Below are 20,118 nucleotides of genomic sequence, written 5' to 3'. Positions count from 1 at the left end.
CGAACAGAGTTGATAGTATGCTTATTAAAGAAAAGACAACCACATTTAAACCACTAAATAAAGTAAACTGACACAATCCCGTCTTTCTGTGGGACAATCTAAGTATATCGCCGCATTTTAAACTCTACTAGCGCTGTTACAAATGTCCCAGAGCACTACACAACACGAAACAGCGACTGAACGTGCAACGCAGATGCACAAAACAAGCGCCTCCACCAGCGAGAGTAACTTGTCAGCGGCCAATCAGCGGCGGCCACTGACGCAAGTGACACACTCCCGCCAATTCGACTGGGGAGCGCGAGGCAGGCAGCGGGGAGTATGTGGGAGCTGCTGGAAGAGAAAGCGTCATGTTTTATGTGAAATAAATTAGAAGTACATGTCGTTTAAATAGCAGCGCACTGTTTCGTCTGTTAACGGGGGAACTCTTGGGAGTTTACGCGACCTGCACCGTTGTTTTACCGGAGAATATCGCTAACGAGAGAAGCCCCGGCTCAGTGGTTGGGATGTTGGCGGCGGAAAACCCATCTGTTGACGGACATTTGGCAGCATCGACTCCCCGGAGAAGAGGTAACGTTAATGCCATTTATAGTAACCTAAAGGAGAGCTCCAACAACTCGCAAACTGTTCAATATTATGAAATAGACGCAGTGTAGTTTTGACTGTAGCGTTCACAAAGAGGTGACAAAGATAATATAGTCTGTTAACGTTAACTTACTTAGCATGTTTAAGTTAAGGGTAGTAACCTCGTTTTACCTACCGACACCAGTTAACGTTAGCTAACGCTGTGTGATTGTTACGAGGCAAACGTTAACTACTTACTATGAATGTGTGCTAACTTCTCAGACATCAAAGCTAGCTATGTGCAGCTAACTTGCTGCTCGGCACTGCTAATGTTATCATGTTACCTAAAGCTAATGCGACACAATAACCTCCTGTTAAAGCCAGTTAGGCCTCAAACCAGCAGCGTCGCCCAGTGAAATAACTGTAACCCCGCAGCTGTAAAGACGTTAGCTTGTTAACCTAGCGGCAAACTTGGCTACACTGCTGTCTGTGTTACAGCTGCGTTGCTTGGTGGTAGCACTCCCCGAGCTGCCTAGCAGTAGCTACTTCTACTCGGTTAGCAGACAAGCTAGTCACGTTAGCATCTGTGAGCTGGTCAACGTTTACACGAAAGCTGTTTTCATAAGTGAAACTCCAGAGCTGCTCCGTTGTCTTGGCTTTTTCACACACCTGAGTTTCTTGAAGCTTTATGCGCAAACATGCAACAGGTGGCCCTTTGGTTAAGTTTTCAGTATTGTGGCCGGGCATGCATCCTCTGCCTGACAGTGCTATAAAGTGGCTGCTCTGAGTGCTCGACTGGGCCTGCTGCACCTCAGACTAATAATACACCGGTTGGCGGGAGAGCAAACCAAACACAACCATTGCATGCATTGTCACACTGCAGCGCTCACACACCGACATCGTAAACCAGTGTGACATTTAATGCAAACCTGGAAAATAAATACTCACCGGGCGTTTATGCTATTCGATTAAAATTTGCATCGATACAGGGTGATTTGGATTTGAAGACACACAGTACATTCGCTTCACAGGCATGTGGTTATTATATGACACCAGTACAACAGTGGAGTAGTAGTAGAGCTTTTAATGCGTTAGATCCGGTCCTAGGTTGTTGTTATATTTAAATTACTAATTCAAATGAGTTTTATGCTGAAAGCTTTACATTCAGTGTTTGTCATTTAAAGTTAGCATTGTTCCATCTGACACAATAAAACTTAAGATGTTAACATTTCCACAGTTGTCAAAACTTTTCTTTGATGGATTTTTACTGTAATCTATATATCAGCCAGGTCGTGAAGATGTTGTGTAAAGTATTATTTCCTAATGTGCCTGTGTTTTTGTTCTTTTCAGGTATGGATTGTAAGTCAAGTAACAATGCCAACAAGAAACTTGTCCAAGGTAAGAGAATTAAACATTATCAGATATGAGTGAAGATAATCTAGCATCAATGGCTGATCATTTTAATACTATGTGTGTTTTTACCATACTTACAATGATTGCTGCATTGCTTATGTGTTGCTTCTTTTCTCTTAATTATTCCCGTAATAATTCCCCTTACTGATAATGAAATGATCACTTTGTGGGAGAAGTATTCCTTTAAGAGAAACTGCACATTGTGGAATGAGGTTTTGTTGAGCCTAGACACGTCGTAAAGCACACACGTCAATTAAAAACACACAGTCCTTTGCAATGATTGTCGCAACTGACAAATAAATTGAGGACTTCAAAACACATTCTCAGAATACCACTCTACATAGTAAAACCTCACATCGTACAACATACTATGTGTATACAAGTATATGATCTTTGGAAGCTACTTAGCTGGATCCTACTTTTGCATATTCTCGATCGAGCTTCAATTTGGCATTTTAATTAGTACCACAAGCTCTCCTTGTGGAACCATCAACCCTATCAATACACACAAGAGCTTCACAAGTTAAGATTCAGTCATATAGTTATAATTGCCCTCTACAGCAATGAGCCCTTAATTTGACTCTTTTAATCTGCTGTTATTGTCTCTATCTTTGTCTGTAAACTGACCTTGAGTGTCCTGAAAGGCGCCTGTAAATAAAATGTATTATTATTATTTGTTAAACTCCTTAATTTTTTGTTGTTATTGACATAACCCTATATATACCTTGAAATAAACACATTTATGAACAAATAATTATTTAAAGTCTTTAATTTGGTGAACAACTTCACAACACAGCATCCATTACAGTGACAATATTTTTATTTAAAAAATGTTTTTAATTCTTCCCACAGCTCGTCTCCCATTCAAGCGTATGAACCCTGAACCTAAAGAGAACCAGCCGCCTAAACGCCCCTGTGCACATGCCTGCCCCAAACCAGAAGTCCCAGACGGGGAGAATGAGAATGAGTCCTCTGCGCTCCCTGTACACAGTGGACCGCCACTGGTTAACGGTCGCGGGCCCCTTGATGGCTTCCTAAACCGTAGGCGCCCGGCGCCCTCAGATGAGAACATGGTTATAGATCTGACTGAAGACAGCGCTTCATCTCCAGTAAAACGCCTTGCTCCACCTGCTCCAGCTTCTTCCCGCTTGCCAGCAAAAGAAAAGCAACAGGGCAAAGACAAAACTGCATCTTCTGGGAAATCCAGCAATGTTGATAACGCTCCTAAAACACACACTTTAGACTGCATAGAGGACGAGGAAGATGAAGAAGGTGGTAATGAGACAGCATCGATTTCGCAGCTTGACACAACACAGGAATCTGACAGTGGGCCAGAGGAGCAGGATGAGTCAGGAAACATTTCCAGTTTAGGAAACAAGTCCACGCTGTCAGTTTCATCAGTCAGCCCCTCATCTGAAAGCTCACCAGAGAAGTCCACAACTGATGACCCTACACCCACCAGTACACCAACTACTAGAAAACCTACAGTAAGTACATCTTGCAGTGTTCCTCTTTTTATATAATCCCTTTAAGGAATGTGTACAATTAACTGATGCAGTACTGCACAATATACACTTAGAAGTGTTCCTAAGAGTTTGTTTAGTAATGTATCTGCATACATCACACCAAACAAAAGACAATTGTTTATCACAAAGTACAGCATGGTAATACAAATTGTGATGAACGCAGCTTTTATCAAACAATTATTGGATAAATTTTGATTTAGCATTTGCTTTGTACCATGAATAGAATTTATATCATGTTAACTTGATAATATCGTATTTATTTCTTTAAAAATATAAAGGATTGATCAGTAATTAATGGTGTAAATTATTTTTCCACCATATCACGTTACACGTTGGCTGTATTGACAAAGTCAAATATCGGTTAATTCAGACAGATATCACTGTTAATAAGGTGACTGCCTGTTGGGGATGTCTATAAGGGCTTCCAGATATATTATGGATATTTAAACACAAGAAGATTAGTGAAACACATCCAGTATGATGGTTCTGAATATAGTACAAGGCCGGGCGATATTGAGAAATCAAATATCAAAATGTATTTAACCACATACTACGATATTAATATTGGACGATATTGTGGAGTGGACTATTGATACGATCACAGAATATTTCCACAGTTATTTTTGATAAATAATAAATAGTGATATGGATAGAATGACTAACTGGGTAAAGACTACATCACTTTATTGTAATGTGAGCAGGACAAGACAACAGGTACATGATATTATATCTAGTCTCAAATCACAATATTGCTAAATTATCGATATATTGACCAGCCCTACTATAAAGCGTGCAATAAAAAACTGACTAGGCTGGATGACATTGTGTCAAACATATCTAACAATAATTATGTTTTTGATTTTCCCCTCCAGGAGCCAAAGACCACGCCCAAGATACCATCAGAGCAGAAAAAAATCAAAAGACGCTCACTGAAGGTGGTACTGTTGATGTATACATTGCAAGTGGGGTTTGAATTCAGTTTCAAATCCGAGTTGTCATTTTAATAAAATGGCTTCAACAGAGCCTGATTTGTAATGTGTCATATTTCTCACTTGCTTTGCCGTTTAGTAAAGCTGTTTTATAAGCAGAAGACGAAAAAATGACGGAACCTTTGCAATTGTAGAAAGAACAAGAGGAGCGGCTTCGCCTGCGAGAGGAGAAGGAACGCCAGAGGGAAGAGGCTAAAGCCGCAAAAGAGAAAAAGAGAGAGGAGGCCCGCAGGCTAAAAGATGAGCGGGAAAGGGAAAAACGAGAGAAGAAAGAAAAAGACGAACGAGAGAAAAGAGAGAAAAAGGAGAAGGAGGAGAGGGAAAAAGCAGAGAGGTTAAAAGCAAAAGAGGAACTACGGAAATCAAAGCAAGAGTGAGTAATGCAACATCCCTGTTACTCTCAAGTTAAGTTGCTGTGTTGGTTACAAATGATTTTTGTACGCTCAATGTTTTGCTTTCAGGGCAAAGCTTGAAGAAAAACGGAAGAAAGAAGAGGAGAAGCAAATGAAGGAAGAAGAGAAACGGTTGAAAGAAGAGAAAGATGTAAGTTTATACAGAAAGGTGTTGATGCTACGACATTTTGTGTTTCAGATTTGTGAAATGCATAAAACAAAATAATCTGTAACCAATGTGTCTACAGCGCCTCAAAGCTGAGAAAGCAGAAATTACACGTTTTTTGCAGAAGCCCAAGATCCAACAGGCTCCAAAGGTCAGTTGATGTCACACTTTATAACAGAAATGTGTTTTATTCATCACTAAATGCTAATAATTATCTCACTATCGTTAGTGTGCAATCAACATAAGCTTAAAGGCTGTCGGCTTTGATTGAGCTGCAACATGTGCTGTAAATAAATACAAAAGATATAACCGCCGTTTTGCCGTTTCAGACACTTGCAGCTGCGTGTGGGAAGTTTGCGCCCTTCGAGATTAAAGAACACATGGCTCTGGCACCACTATGCCGGGTCCAGTGTGAGGACTCTGCTCTGGAGGAGCTGGACCGGTGTTTGAGGAGCCCTGCTGATAACTTGAATGGACTTAAAGACTGGATTGGGCAACAACCTCGGAGCTCAGGACCCACCAATCCCAGACAGACAGACACACTCAGGTAAGACTGGCATTAGTGATTTGAGCCCTCTGTTTCCCCATGGTTTCCACCACGTTCAGTCACTGCTATGTTTATTGTCAAAAATGAGGATTTTTTTGTTTGTTTGTTTGGTATTATAATGACGAGAAAAATGGAGTGAAATCACCATTGAAAGGCTGGAGTCGAACCCGGGCCGCTGCGACAACAGCCTTGTGCATGGGGTGCTTGCTCTATCCACTGACCCTCAATTTCCACATACTCAGTCTGTGCTGCGCAGCGCAGTGCGTAGGAGATACCCTCCCATTCTAATGAATAGCTTCATTTCCACAGCGAGCGCCGCACAGCGTCCCTGGAGTGTCCCGGAAGTGCCACGGTGCTCCGCTTTGTCTGAGATACGCGGCAGGTTTATTTTTCAGCGACTGCGCGCCCATAGCATGTCAAGCCACGTTACTCAGATCGCATGAAACCGGAAACGGAACGCACACCGCATCTGGTAAATTTCAAATTCCAACACAATGCACGGACCACGGATTGTAAACTCTCAATTTTTTAAAGATCACGTCACATCCGGTCGCACAAGTTGTTCGTCGGTACGAGGGTCCGAGGAGAAACTCATAGTATTTTGTATGACACCACACATCCTTTCTACAAGGATACAAACCAAAAGAAGACCTGGTGTGAAATTGTGGTTTTGGGAGTGAATGCTGCTTTTTATCGCGTGATTTCGCAGTTTCCACCTGTGAGCTTGCAGCTCTGCTACACCGTGCGGCGCTCGAGAAACACATCCAGTAGGCGAAGGTACACGCTGTCGGTCGCTCCAGATCTGCAATGCTGCGTAGCGCGGCGCAGACGGAGTATGTGGAAATTGGCGGTTAGTCACCAATGCCCCCTTTTAACCCATTTTTAACCAGATAATTCCCTTTGAGATCAATGATCTCTTTTTCAAAGGAGACCCAGCCAAGACAGCAGCGTACAAAAACACACATCATGACACGAACCAATCGATTCATTCATCCTTGTGCTTATGAGAGCTGTAAGATCAGGCAGAGACCAGTTAATGTAGTTTTAACTTTTTTTGAAGGTTATTCCAAGTCAGAGGAGCAGAGCACATACAAGCTTTGTTCCCCAGTTCAGTCTGTGCACGAGGAACAGACAACAAAACTCAGTCTTGAGATCTCAGACTGTAGCGACCATCCGACACCCATACCCCGTGTATGGGCTACCACCTGAGCTGATATCTGGGCTCCTTTCCCCCTAGTTTAAAATTGGAGTAACCTCTACAATAAGGTAATTCAGAGTGCGTTATATAACATACAGTCGGTGCAATTCTGCACTCACTGTCTTCTGTATATTTTTAAGGCAGGTGGAAAAGGCTTCACTGAAAGTAACTACATGTTTATTCATCTCTTCAGCTTCACCTGCACACAACTTTGTCTTTTTCCTCACAAACCAAATTCTCATTTATCAAGCTTTTGTTAATCCTTTGATAAAATGCATTTTGTCTGCAGGACTAAATATAAAAAAGACCAACAGCCGTGCTTTCTAAACCAATGATACATTTTCAGTGATCTAGATTAGTCACCCACAAATTTTCCACCTGGTTACATGTTGGCATTTTCAGCATAATTTATTAAAAGTTCATCCAGCTCAAAAAGTTTATGGCTGTGGGATTCCTCTGGTACGTTCATGGATCATGCATTGCCATGGCAATCTCTTGCAAGCGTTGCCAGATGGGAAATGTGAAACTGGTACCAGACACTTAAAATTATCCTTGTTTTGTTTGCTTGTTTGTTTTTAAACTTACTTTTTTAACATGCCCACTAATGTGCCCACCTGTTTGTTAAAGCTGACGATGCTCTGAAGTGTCAATGGTTGCATGAGTCCATAAGTTCAGTATAATATTAATAGCGTAGTATTACTAAATGAAATCACAAGACAGTGTGACTGGAAGCATTAAAACAGTTAAAGCTGTACGCTAAGCTAATTAGATAGATACTTTGTGCAGTGTGTAATGTGTGCCTCCACCGAGATAAAGAAATACAATAGAATACATCCTCCGGTGGCTTTGTGGTTCAGCATTCTTTCTCTCCATCCTCTCCCATCTGTGCTTTTTCCCCTCAGTGAGTGTATGACGGTAGAAGGGCCTAAACCAGATGGTGTGCCAGATCGTAAACGTTATGGACCGATGAAGCTGCTGCAGTTCCATGAAAACTACCGTCCAGCGTACTGGGGCACCTGGAGTAAGAAGAGTTCACACGTCTCACCTCGCTGCCCCCTCAGACAAGACAAGGTAAAACTATCTGACAAAGGCATCTGTCTGTGCGGTTTACTTGTCGCCCCACATGTACCAGATTCCAACTGCACTCAGCATATCATACTTTTTAATGTTAGATAAAATGGATTCTATTGTATGTAAATGTAACACAGAAGAAGTCTGTATCAGCTGAGAACTCAAATGACATGGCTTTGCTTTTTGATCACGTACGATTTTAGCTTTTATTCAATATTTTGTCTGTATCCAAGAATTGTGTTTATGTACCTGTGACACTAATCGCTGTCCTCTGTCACCACAGGATTTGTTAGACTATGAGGTGGACAGTGATGAAGAATGGGAGGAAGAGGAACCAGGAGAATCCCTGTCACATAGTGAAGGGGTGAGTTTTGTTGTCGGGTGAAAAAGTATGCACATTTTAACATTTTCTCAATTTATGTAGTGTCTATATCATTGTCCAGTGTTAGTTTGAAGGTCATACTTAAAACACCTCTGTGTAACAAATAGTGTGTAAACAGCTCAGCTGCTAGGCAGGTGAAAGTGGTGACATTTTTAATTTCAAATGTGTTATAATGAGTTTTTCATTTAACAAAAAGACCGAAAAAAAATAACATCATAGAGCGTAACACTGTTCAGCTCAGCACGGACAAAGAAAATTTATTGCAGTATCAAAACAACGACCACTGCAGTTGGGCCTTTGCTCTCCATAAAAGCTCGAGCTAAAATGGCAGGTGCATTCACAGATTACAGGCGTCACCTTTTATTTGAAATTCTAGCTTTGGTTTGACTGTAATCAACAGGCTTTAAGTTAGCCGGCTTACGCTGTCTTTTTGCTGGTATCACGTGTAGTTGTCCAGCAGATATCAAAATGTCCGGCGAGAAATACGCCCTGAAAAAAGGACTAGATTTGGGGATTTTAATGATGGACACATCTGTTTATGCACCAAAGCCATACAGAGTGTGGCTCTGCCTTTTCAGAGCGTACGTCACATCCACAGTGCTCACAGTCTTCCTCTTAGTGTTCACAGTGCTTGGGTCCGCCCCACTTGACATGCTGCTGTGTCGTGCTATGGCCTATTCAAGTGCCGGAATTTGTTATTTATGTGACAACGCCTGAACGCAACACAGGCTCCGCTCCATTAGTGCCGTGCTCAGTTATAATTGTCTCAGACTCGGGATGGGTCGGCTTCGGCCAGGAAAATGTGGCCCGAGCTGTGCTCTAGTGTGCTCACCTATGAGTGTGTGTGCATGTGTCTGTGTGACACAGATACAGAGAGCAGAGGAGAACTGTAAATGGCGGTGCGCAGCCGCAAGTTGCTTATGAAACACTTTCCCGCCACGCACATTCGGGATGTTGTTTGGGCTATTCACTGGAATTGCAGTATATGAAACATTTATGTCATAACAAAAATAAATACGGGTTTTCGGTGCGAACCAGTATACCGCCCAGCCCTATTGCTAACTGACTGCATCTTTTAACATTTTATTAAGTTCTGCAGAATGACATTTGTATTTTATCTGTGTTTACTGTCTGTTGCTGCTCTGCATGTAACGCTCAGCTGTGTGTTGGTGCTTCTTCTTGCTAGCGTGTCTGTCTTTGTTGTTGTTGTGTTACTGTGATGTTCAGCTGTTACATGTTGTTTTGCATGGCTTGTGTTGTGTCTTGAGAATTCCTGTTTGCTATAGCTGTTGCTGTCTTTATAATGTCCTGCTGTCTTTGTTCTTGGAATTTTAGCATTTTACTGCAGTTAAAAATTAGCCAGCTGGCTAACACTGATCAATGTGCGAAGTGAGAAATCAAGTTCTCCAGGAAGACCTTCAAAATACCGCCAGCCTTTTTTCTTTGCTGCCTCTGCCACTAAGCCTCTTATTAGTCACTCTGTTCAATAGACCGCTTCTTCATTGAGCTTAATTTGAAGTGTTGCAGTTTAAACGTAGGATGTAATATGTTATATGGCATGTCGGGTGGTTGTTCTGTTTGGCTAGAATTCTGTAGTGGCCACACTGAGCATTGAAAGAAGTCTAGAGTAAACTCTGGTAGTTCGTTTTCGTACTGTAATGACCTGTGTCAGTTCATAATTCACCATCTATAAGTGCAGCAGACAGTTTGAAGTAGTCTGCCTTGTGATCCAGGAGAGGAAGGTCTGCAAGGATGTGGTGCAACTAATCTAAAACCGCACAGTACATATATTCCAATAGCGTCCCTAAAGAATGGTGGTGGACCGTCCCAAATAAATGAATGTGTTGGAAACCCTGGAGACCAAGATAAGAAGAGATACTGGGTCCAGTTCAAGCTTAGTCACCAACAAGGTTTGAATTTCTCACAGGACAGTTTCCCTGTGATTGTTATTTAGGATGGGACCAAAGACAGTAGTGACCAGTTTATAGAGTGAACAACCGGCAGACATGGAGTTTTTAAAAAAGGACAGTGACAATTTATTTGATCCATTTAAAAAGTTTTCAGTTTGGCTGCTCACTTCAAACTTTAAACACAACAAAACAAAGATGCCAAAACAGTCTCTGCTTGCATCAGCTCGTCACAGTAATGTAACTTAAAATTAAGAAGGAAATTAAATGTTCACTGATGGATTCTCATGTTGAGCATCTGTCTCTTAAAGCTGAAAAAAAAATTAAAACATGCAAAAACACTGGCGTGGTCCCCTTTGAAAGGCTTTGATTCAAAGTATACATCACTTTTGAGACTGAGATGGCGCCTTCAAATACTTTTGCTCAAAGAAAACTGAACTTGTGCAGGCAACAAAGCACGCTCTGTTGTCATGTTCATCTCAAGGACATAATGATGATTTAACTTGTTGAAAAGGACTCTAAACTGTTGATCATTTTCAGGAAGATGAGGAGGAAGGAGGTGAAGATGATGATGATGACGATGGCTTCTTTGTTCCTCATGGCTACCTTTCAGATGATGAGGGGGCTCCAGAAGAAGAGGTATGAAGGGAGTTGCGGCACTGCTTGTTTTTCAAATTTACATTCTTGTTTCAACAATACATCTTAAGTTTCTGCTTCCTGTTTGCACCACAATTAATGCGCATGCAACCTCCCAGGAGGGTGGCGACCCGGAGAAGCAGAAACTACTTCAGAGAGTGAAAGCAAAGGAGTGGGATGAGCTGATGTCCACCAAGAAGAAGATGAAGGTTCTGGACCCGGTGGTGAGGGGCTGCGTCTGGGAGGGAGACGGACCTGCTTTGCCGCTCTTCCAGCCTTACGCCATGTGTCTGGTCGAGCCTTTACCCAAGACTGACACAAGCCCCAGCCCAGAGGAGCTCTCACAGAAAGGTCAGAGGAAGCACAGTATGTTTAAGTGACTTTGATTTAAGTTGGAGAACTGCCTGTTTTTGGGTGATGATCCATCAGAGACCTGATGAACTGGGTTGACAGTTACTTTACGGTGCTGTGAGGCTGTGAGTTGCTGAAGTTGCTTGTAGTTTTGTGGGTTGTATTTCTTCGTTTACTTATGTCAGCAGTTAAAACTTTGCAGCGCCATTTGCAACATTATTCCTGACAGTTTTTGTGTTTTTGATTTTAACATTAGACCATTTCACACATGCAGTGTTAATTAACAGTTCCTGCATGTAGTCATGTGTAAATAGGAGCAGGGATCGATAGTCAGGGAAGTCTGTACCGCCAATTTCCCACCTCAGGACCTGGTAACATTTCAGGGAAAATACTGTGATGGCTGTGCTGTGAATAAGCACATAAAGGGTTACATCCATCTGACGAAGGCACTCTGATGAGGAGCGAGAGCACTGATCAGATGACTGCCAGTCAGATCCCCTAACTTGTTAGTTTAGCTTTTACACCAATTCTTTAACGAGTGATGTAATAATCAATGAGTAAACGATCTGACAAGAACTGGAGTAAAACAGCTCCTCGTCCTCTGTGTTTCTGTCAGAAGGCGTCTTGCTTCGTGCACAGTGCATCCAGCCATGCCCTGTATTCTTATATTCTGTTGAGTTTTATGGCGGTTGGCATTCATAAGTGTCTCATTACTGCCATCTGCTGCACTGTCCCTTGCCCCATCTATTCCAGCATTATTTGCATGTTTGAGAAAGCACAAGAGAGAAATGTTCCTGAATCTAATGCATGTATTAAGAGTGAAAATCATTAACGGTATTCCTGCACCCTAATGATTATTTTTCGATTATAGTTGAATAAAATAAACAACCAATTTATAGATTATTCTAAACATTATTTTTTTTGTAAGTTATTTTACCCAAAAATAAATATCAAAAACTTGTCTCATAAATATTTACACATTCTATTCAATCAGCTGTTAAAAATAATTGTGGCATATTTTAAAATTTGTCCAATTTCCACTCACTGCTGTTATTATAATATTAATAGTAATATTAGGGCCTATGTGTCCAAAAACTTATCAGTATGTAATTCACCTCAAATTCAAAAGCATCTCTATATCATGGCAGTCCTTTCCCTGAGCTGGAGAATCAGTATTTTTCCTTAAGTACTTGACTTTAGACCTGAAATGATTATGACATGGACGTATTCACTCACTGGAGGAGTATGCAGTTCAGATAATGACTGGCAAATGTGTTTTTTTTTTTTTTTGCATCAGTGTCTGCAAATAGTTTAGGTTGCCTTCTTTGCCTGTGAAAGTAAAAAGAAAATATAAAACAGCTGAGTAACGACAGCAGCAGTGGTGCAGAAAGTTTAAGTGACTGCTCTGAACAGAAACTCGTTCCATGCGTTGATCATCCTGACGTGTGAAGACAAAAGTAAACAGGGCAGTGCTGTCTGCTGCTGTCGCTCGTTCTCCGGATGAATCTATGCTTTTGTCGAGTGCAGCTTAATTTATTGTGACACGCCAACGCACGTTTTGCTAATGAATGAATTTCTGTAATTGATTACGTAAGAGAATCGTCCCACCCCTAACCAGGAGCTATGTGTGAAAGAGGCTAATGTCTGTGTCAAGACTTTTTTTATCCCGTTCACTATGTCTTAAAAATGATCAGCTAATTTGTCTATGACTCAAATTGTGTGTAGCTTCTCAATAACCCTGTGTGTTATGGTGCTATGCATTTCAAATAACTGTACAACCATTGTGTGTATTGTATGCTGAAATTGTGTGGGATAATGTTTTTACCATCCTGTTTTGTGGACTGGTGCTGCTGCACGTGATTATGATGGCTCAACACGATTGATCTGTTTTCATCATCTTTATTTCCTGGTTCAGTAATCGCAACCCACCTTTGAATATCACAGTCACTTAAACAATCATTATATGATTAATGGTTCTAGTTATACCAGTGTGAGTGGATAAGCTGAGGTTGCCTACAGCTGTTAGCCTGGTTCACACTGGACGTGAGGCGCCCCATTTTGTTAAGGAACAGCTGACCGTCAGCAGTCGCCCGGCTGTTCACACCAGAGGCGCATTTCTCTGCGCAGTGCAGCGAGTGATTCTGTGATAGCGACTGCGTGTGTGCACACGCATCTCTGCTTGTCTTTGCTTTCTGGTTAGACACAACTGACGAATATGTGTGTGCGTGGGATGTGTATTCCACCATTTATCATAGATCATTTATTATCATGTTTAATATACGTTATATGGTCAAATTTCCAGTGTGTTTTCTTGCCAGATTTGATGAGGGCTTGTGAAAAAAATAGACCAGACACCAAAACTATTACTACAGATCAAAAGCCGACCCTGGCAACAGGCCGTGTCCAGTGTGAACAATCCAGTCGCTTAAAATGGCTGCCAAAAGCAGGCAGCGCTCCACACTTTCATGTCCAGTGTGAACCTGCCGTCAGTTAGTGATAGAGTTGGTTTATAACCGTATGGATGATAAAACATTTCTATCCAGGTACCAAAGTATTAAATTCTTGAGAAGTTGGGAAACTAGTTTGAACAGTTTGTTAGTCGTTTAAAGTTTGTAACAAAAACAGCTTTAAAATGTTTGTTGCTAACGAGCTAACGATGCGTTCTGAAAAACTGTCTTCCTCCCACAGTACTCGGTCAGCTGCTGCCTCTGCTGCACGGCAACCCAAACAGCAGCAAAGTGATCATCAGCGAGTTTCAGGAGTTTTGTCGTCACCAGACCTCTTCCACCTCTTCCTCTTCCTCCTCCTCCTCCTCCTCCTCCCCACCACCTCCTGAACTGTCCAGCCCTCAGAGCCCAGCAGAAAACATCCCCACCAGGTGATACAACAATGTTTGGCGATAACAAAATGTGATCTTAAAAAAACGACAACTATATGATAATGTCATTGAAGCGGTTCAATTGACTTAGCTAAAAGTAAAACAAAACAGTGTTATTAATACCTTGATTAAACTAAAACAACTCTTAATTTATTTTTATTTTGAAACGTCTAAATGGTAGCTTTTAATGTCTTTCTTACAAACAGTATTCACTCTACAGTGCGACAGTTCACACAGGAACAAATACAATAAAAGATCAACAAGCCACTGTACTGTTAATTAGAAAACAATATCTAGTTGTACATTAATTAAAATGCCTCTTCCTCCTCGCTCTCCTCAGAATACAGTTGAAGCGCCTCATCAAGAGCAATGCTGTTTATGAGAAACGCTCCACCTACAGACGCTGCTGCTGGTACGTGCACACAGACGTCCTGTCCCGTTATGGGCAGGAGGCTCTTCCTGTGCCGTGCCAGTGGACCTACCTCACTACAGGAGCTCGAGAAGAGTCCCGTGAAGAACCCCAGGCAGCCACCGGCTCTCAGGGAAACTCTCCCACTACACCACAGACCTCCTCCACCACATCTTTGTCCGTCAACAAAAGGAAGAGCGCAGGCAGCATTTTAATCACCCAGTTCATGAAGAAATGTGCCGAGTCCGAACGGGTAGAGAATTCAGATTTTTGAATTACCATACAGACTTTACTGCAACATGTCGTTCTTAGTTTAGTCGCTCTTTTTGGTATCGTTTTAAACACGATCACCTCATGGAAATATATTGTCCACATGCTGATTGTAGCCTGTTGTCCTCTCAGGAGGCCTCACGTCCCCGTATTTACCAAGCGGAACCAGTGGAGGCAGACTGTTTTCAAGCTGACACTGAGGACGATGATGATGAAGACTGTGTCATCATCTCCACACAGAGTGGTGAGTCACACAGGAGGAATCAAAAGCTGTGACTGTCAACTTTTAACGTTTCCTTCAAGGTTAAGACCATTTAAGATTTTGCATTGTCATGTTTTTTAAGATGTATGCCAAAGCACATATTTCTCAGATCATACAAAACATAGTAAGACTCTTTGTTAGTACAGATGTGTCCGTGTTGTCATCGCTTCATTTTAAAAGTCAGGCTCAATCACTTTGTTTCTGAGAGTTGAACTTGCGCTCGGTGAAGATACATGTAAACATATTATATTATTTGATCCAACTCCCACTGTGTGGTGGGTTTAAAATGCTGAAGAAGAAAAAATAATTTTGTACAAGTGTGCTATGAAGAGTGAAAAACAAACAGCCACAGGGCCCAAACAAGGTTCTGACTACACACACGGATATATTTGAAAACAGATATTTTCCCCTCTGTTAAACAAAACAAAAAAGTAGTATTATCAAAAACTACTCCAAACTTACTGGGCCAGCAGGTGGCGATAAGGTGGCAATGATATGTCAAAAACCAGAGAGGAATATTCTGAGCATGTGTAGAGAGTTTAGGATTGACATGCATGAATTTAGGTAATGATGGGGTGATGTGTGTTTTTCGAATGCTCCGTTTCCCACATCCACTCGGAAACAAAATCTGCACCTCAGAAGGTGTTTTAAAAATCAGTTCTAGTGACCTAAAGTTGTTTGCATGTGGACAAGAAGCCAAAATGTAAAGGAAAATATTTGTTTTCAAAAAATACCTCACCATATAGACGAGGCCTTAGTATAACTCAGGGAGCCATGTTTCATTAGACGAGGCAATTAATACCACTCGTGTGTTTGTCAAGATGCTCTGAGGCAGTTAGCCTAGCTTAACATAAAGACTGGGAGCAGTGGGAAACAGCCAGCCTGGCTCTGTGCGACGTCATAAATCCTCCTGTCAGACACACCAAACTGACGGCCAACCAGCACATTCATTCTGTGCCCTGTGCTGCGTTCGTTTTGTACTCGGAAGTCGGAAGTGGGAATTGTCACCTCCAAGTTGACAACAGTTTTTGCATTCTAGTTGACAAAGGTGGACAAGTCGGAAAAAAACATGGACGCCTGCAAGAAAGCCTTTGTTGCACTTTCAGAGTATAGACTGCTTCAAAACCATCGTGCACTCAACTGATGAACGCTGCAGATGAGGCTGACCTGATGTAAAACAAATAAGATAAAATTGCTATAAACAGTATTTTAGCAGAGTGTTTCCTCACTATGTATGTGACCGGCAGCCATCTTGAATTCGTAAGTCGGGGTTGATGTGGTTGCTCCGAGTTTCCAAGTTGTAAACCCGATCTCAGGATGCGTTCAAGTTTAAACTTCCGACTGGGAACTGGGAATTTCGGACCTCCGAGTACAAAACGAACGCACCATTAATGAGAGGAAATAACTCCACACCAGCAGACGCCAGTCATTGATAATCATCATACAAAATGGAAACCAGAACGTCTTGACGCTAGTTAGCACACTAACAACACAATACAGTGTTAAAATAACGGAGCATATTCACGATGGCGCGACAGTCAACACAAACCACCAGGAAACGTTTCTGCTAAAGAAAAACAGTCTCGCCCGATGCAACAACAGTTCTCTTGTCATGCGCTGAGCTGAACTGCTGATCAAAGTGATTTCATTCATCAATGTGCTCTGCAGTCGCTGATGCCCGTCCAACGTGCTGAATCAGCAGGAAAAAAGACATCCACCCCTGACTAGGGCCAGTGGTGCAGCAACAAGGGCCACTGACGCTCACCAACGACCCAACATTGACTAACGGCCGACAGTCAGCTCGGCGTGTCACGGTCTTTAAGAGCTCTGCAGTGCAGAGTATCTCTGGTTAAGCTAATCAAGCCTGGCTAAAGCAGCCTGTGTTAATGTATATATACTAGGGATGCACCGAATATTCGGTAACTGAATATATTCGGCCAAATATTGCAAAAATAAAAAAACACACATTCGGTATTCGGTGGAATAAGTGAAAAGCAAGGCCGAATAATAGCGGCGTTTTGATAATGCAATCAAACAGCGTGCTGTGACGGGCGGTATAAAATGTCAGCAGTGTGACGAACCGCCCGTCACCGCACTCGCATTTGCGACTAAAAATAGTTTTGAGCGAGCAAAATAGGCTTAAATCATTCAGCACGCTGTGCGAGCAGCCTACAGATTTCAACCAGCAGCAGAAACGAAAGGCAAATCCCACCGATTGTGGGTTGAACGGGGGTCACAGACACAGACAGTAACGTTAATGTATTCCTGTCAAATACGGCGGCCATCGGCTTACCCGGCGACAGAGAAGTCGGCTCCAATAATGTCCTCTTCTTGGCGTCATGACTGCCCAGAAGTACCTGAACAGCCGAGCCAGCCGAACACAGGTATGTGACGTGTCAGAGGAGAAACGAGCCGTTCACATTTCTCTCTTTGTGGCAGGTAACGGTCCACAAACCTCACCGCACTTTAGGGACTGTTCTTTACTTATGAAGGGACTTGTCAGGGGAGGAGGGTGGCTGGTTGATTTTTATTTTATTTATTTATTTTATTTTGATCCCCCCTATGTTAATCACTGATTGATGCTGTTTTTGAAGTATGAATAAGTCAATAAGTAATTTATTCCATTGAAATATCATTGATGTATTATAGAAAAGTGATTTATCTTTTTATAAATGACAAAAGGCACATCTGCCTCATTTTTGCTGTGGTATTGTGATACTACTCAGAACCATGATATTTTCACTGGTATCGCACAGTGGGTCCCAATTTTGGTACCGTGACAACACTAATCTGGAGGGTTCATCTGCAAAAACTAATGAACAACTAAACAATGATATTCGGTATTTGGTACTCGGTATTCGGCCAGGCGTTTAATATTATTCGGCTTTGGCCACAAATTTTCATTTCGGTGCATCCCTAATATACACAGAGGCCGCGCTCAGGCAGACACAAGTTTGGCAAAGCACCTGCCTCATTCACTGACAGACACCGACTAACTCTTGACAGTGTCTCGTTTTGAAAGGATGTGTGTGTTCTTTCATTCCCCAAATGAACCCTGATTGAATGTGTCTCTTCAGGTCCACCTGGTCAGTACTCCTCCAGTGAGGCAGACTGTCTGATGGAAGTCAACCCCTCTGAGAAAGCTGCTCTCGCCGAGGCCAGCGCTCCTACACTCACCACTGCCTGAGGACAGGAGAGGCTGGCTCCTCTAACCAAGCTACCCCAATTCCCTCAAATAAAAAAAGGTGTCCTCTCTGAACTCTTCTGCGTCCAAGACAAGGAAGATGCAGCAGCACACTCTGGTACAGGCGACTCACAGCAGGTGGCTTCTGCTCAGTATTCTCGCCTTATTTTTATTTTTAAAAAGGAGCCAGGAGTCATCTTGCCTGTGTCACGAGCAGAAAATCAGGAGTGTCTGACTTGATTTTTGAGGGCACTTTTGTCCAATGTTCATTAACTATGTGTCTGATTTTTGCATTGAGGTGTCAGTCAGGCATGTTCGGCACGGGCCTGTTGAAAGTCTCTGGCGCTGCTTTAGCTACAGCAGATTGGGTTGAACAGAGACAGGAAGAGCAGAACGAATATGCCCGATATTCATGAGAAGAAGCATCCAAGACACCAACACCAGCATTACTTACGGTTTTTTGGAATGTTGAATTCATGACGTTATTGGATATCTTCTAATCTAAATGTGTGTGTGTATATATATATAGTTTACCAGAAATAAGAGCTGGGGATGAGAGGCTGAAAGTCCATCTGTACATTTCCCCTTGATTTCAGTGGTGGTGCATTTATTCTGCAATTTCTAACTCTGACAGCTCACTGGAGTAGTTGCTAGATCTGTACTTGTACAGTTAGGTCCAGTGTCACAGTGTTTTATAAATATGTATTGTCTGTATTTTTTTCAAGAATACTTGAACAGGATAAATTCATTAAACATGAATAAAAGTACTGCACTTTTATATTCCATTCATTGCTCCACAAGTTCTTCTGGGTGCCTTTTTAGCAGCGCGATGTGAACACCGTCGCCATTCTGCCTCCCTAATAATTCTCATCAGGAACTGTTTTGGTCGAGACTTGGATGTTTAAACTCGAACAATATTCTAACGGAGCAAGGCGAGCTAATTGCTAGCATGCTCGGGTGAGAAGGAAAAAAAACTGCAGAAGTATGATCACATGATCCTGTTTGAGCTCTAACAGGTGGTGTGTTCCACGTGTTATTTCCCAGTCGCTGTTGGAGAGAAGAGTAGAGTTCTGTTAACACTGGAAATCCCCCGTTTTGGTTCAGTGCTGGAAGTTGTGCCCATGATTCACGCAAGGTATCACGGGGGTAGGAGACTGGAGCCTGGAGGCTGTGCTACAGTGGAGGTCAGGACTTTTCTGGACATCAACTAAACAGTCGCAGGCTGAGATCAATGCAAAAATACATCATTTAATTTACATCTGCACTAAAAGCAAACACTTGCAGACACTTGCTGCTATTCTTAATCACTTTTTATTATGTTCTGCACTTTGAACATCCTTCTTGTGCACGGATGTTCCTAATAAATATATTTCAAACATTTCAAACTGCATTGATCTGAGCCTGTGAAACTTTTTCATAGCAGTTATATTGGTAAACTTATGTTGCCCTCAGTTGGTGCAGTTTCACAGCAGCCTTAAAGGGATAGTGCACCCAAAAATGTAAATTCAGCCATTATCTACTCACCCATATGCCGAGGGAGGCTCAGGTGAAGTTTTAGAGTCCTCACATCACTTGCAGAGATCCAAGGGGAGAGGAGGTAGCAACACAACTCCACCTAATGGAGGCTGACGGCGCCCCAGATTCAAACGTCCAAAAACACATCATTGAAACCACAAAATATCTCCATACTGCTCGTCCGTAGTGATCCAAGTGTCCTGAAGCCCCGACATAAAAAGTTGTTTGGAAAAACCTCATCTGAACTCTGTTTTTAGCCTCATTGTAGCCTGTAGCTCTGACTGCCTCTCTGGGCACTGCGCTCACGTGTGCCAGCCAAAGCACGTGAACACACATGAACGCAGTGCCCATGTCTCACCGTCTCACGTGAGCGCTGTGTACAGAGTCACAGTTCATTGAAACTCAACGCTGTCTTTGCCTTTAATTGGTACTACAGTGCAGTTGTTTCCATAACATTTCAA

At 42.2% G+C, this 20,118-nt stretch overlaps 1 protein-coding gene across 1 annotated transcript; it reads left to right on the top strand.

Moving 5' to 3' along the window:
- Window positions 1-281: 281 nt before the first annotated feature.
- chaf1a (chromatin assembly factor 1, subunit A (p150)) lies at window positions 282-18,927 on the top strand. Its single transcript, XM_049588244.1, has 16 exons — window positions 282-567; window positions 1,912-1,959; window positions 2,827-3,461; window positions 4,373-4,435; window positions 4,624-4,862; window positions 4,951-5,032; window positions 5,130-5,198; window positions 5,377-5,594; window positions 7,695-7,863; window positions 8,147-8,227; window positions 10,693-10,791; window positions 10,908-11,139; window positions 13,828-14,017; window positions 14,358-14,679; window positions 14,829-14,940; window positions 18,036-18,927. Exons 1-16 carry the CDS (start codon window positions 504-506, stop codon window positions 18,143-18,145), a joined length of 2,733 nt encoding a protein of 910 aa, XP_049444201.1. The 5' UTR covers window positions 282-503; the 3' UTR covers window positions 18,146-18,927.
- Window positions 18,928-20,118: the final 1,191 nt, after the last annotated feature.

This window comes from Epinephelus fuscoguttatus, linkage group LG10 (genome assembly GCF_011397635.1).
Source record: "Epinephelus fuscoguttatus linkage group LG10, E.fuscoguttatus.final_Chr_v1".
Lineage (NCBI taxonomy): Eukaryota > Metazoa > Chordata > Actinopteri > Perciformes > Serranidae > Epinephelus > Epinephelus fuscoguttatus.
Note: the sequence above shows the minus strand (reverse complement) of the source record. Positions and strands in the feature narration are given on the sequence as shown.

Coding starts and splice junctions, on each gene's coding strand:
- chaf1a (XM_049588244.1), top strand. CDS start 504: ATGTTGGCGGCGGAAAACCCATCTGTTGACGGACATTTGGCAGCATCG. Junction 1,960..2,826: donor CAACAAGAAACTTGTCCAAG/GTAAGAGAATTA, acceptor TTCTTCCCACAG/CTCGTCTCCCATTCAAGCGT. Junction 4,436..4,623: donor TCAAAAGACGCTCACTGAAG/GTGGTACTGTTG, acceptor TTGCAATTGTAG/AAAGAACAAGAGGAGCGGCT.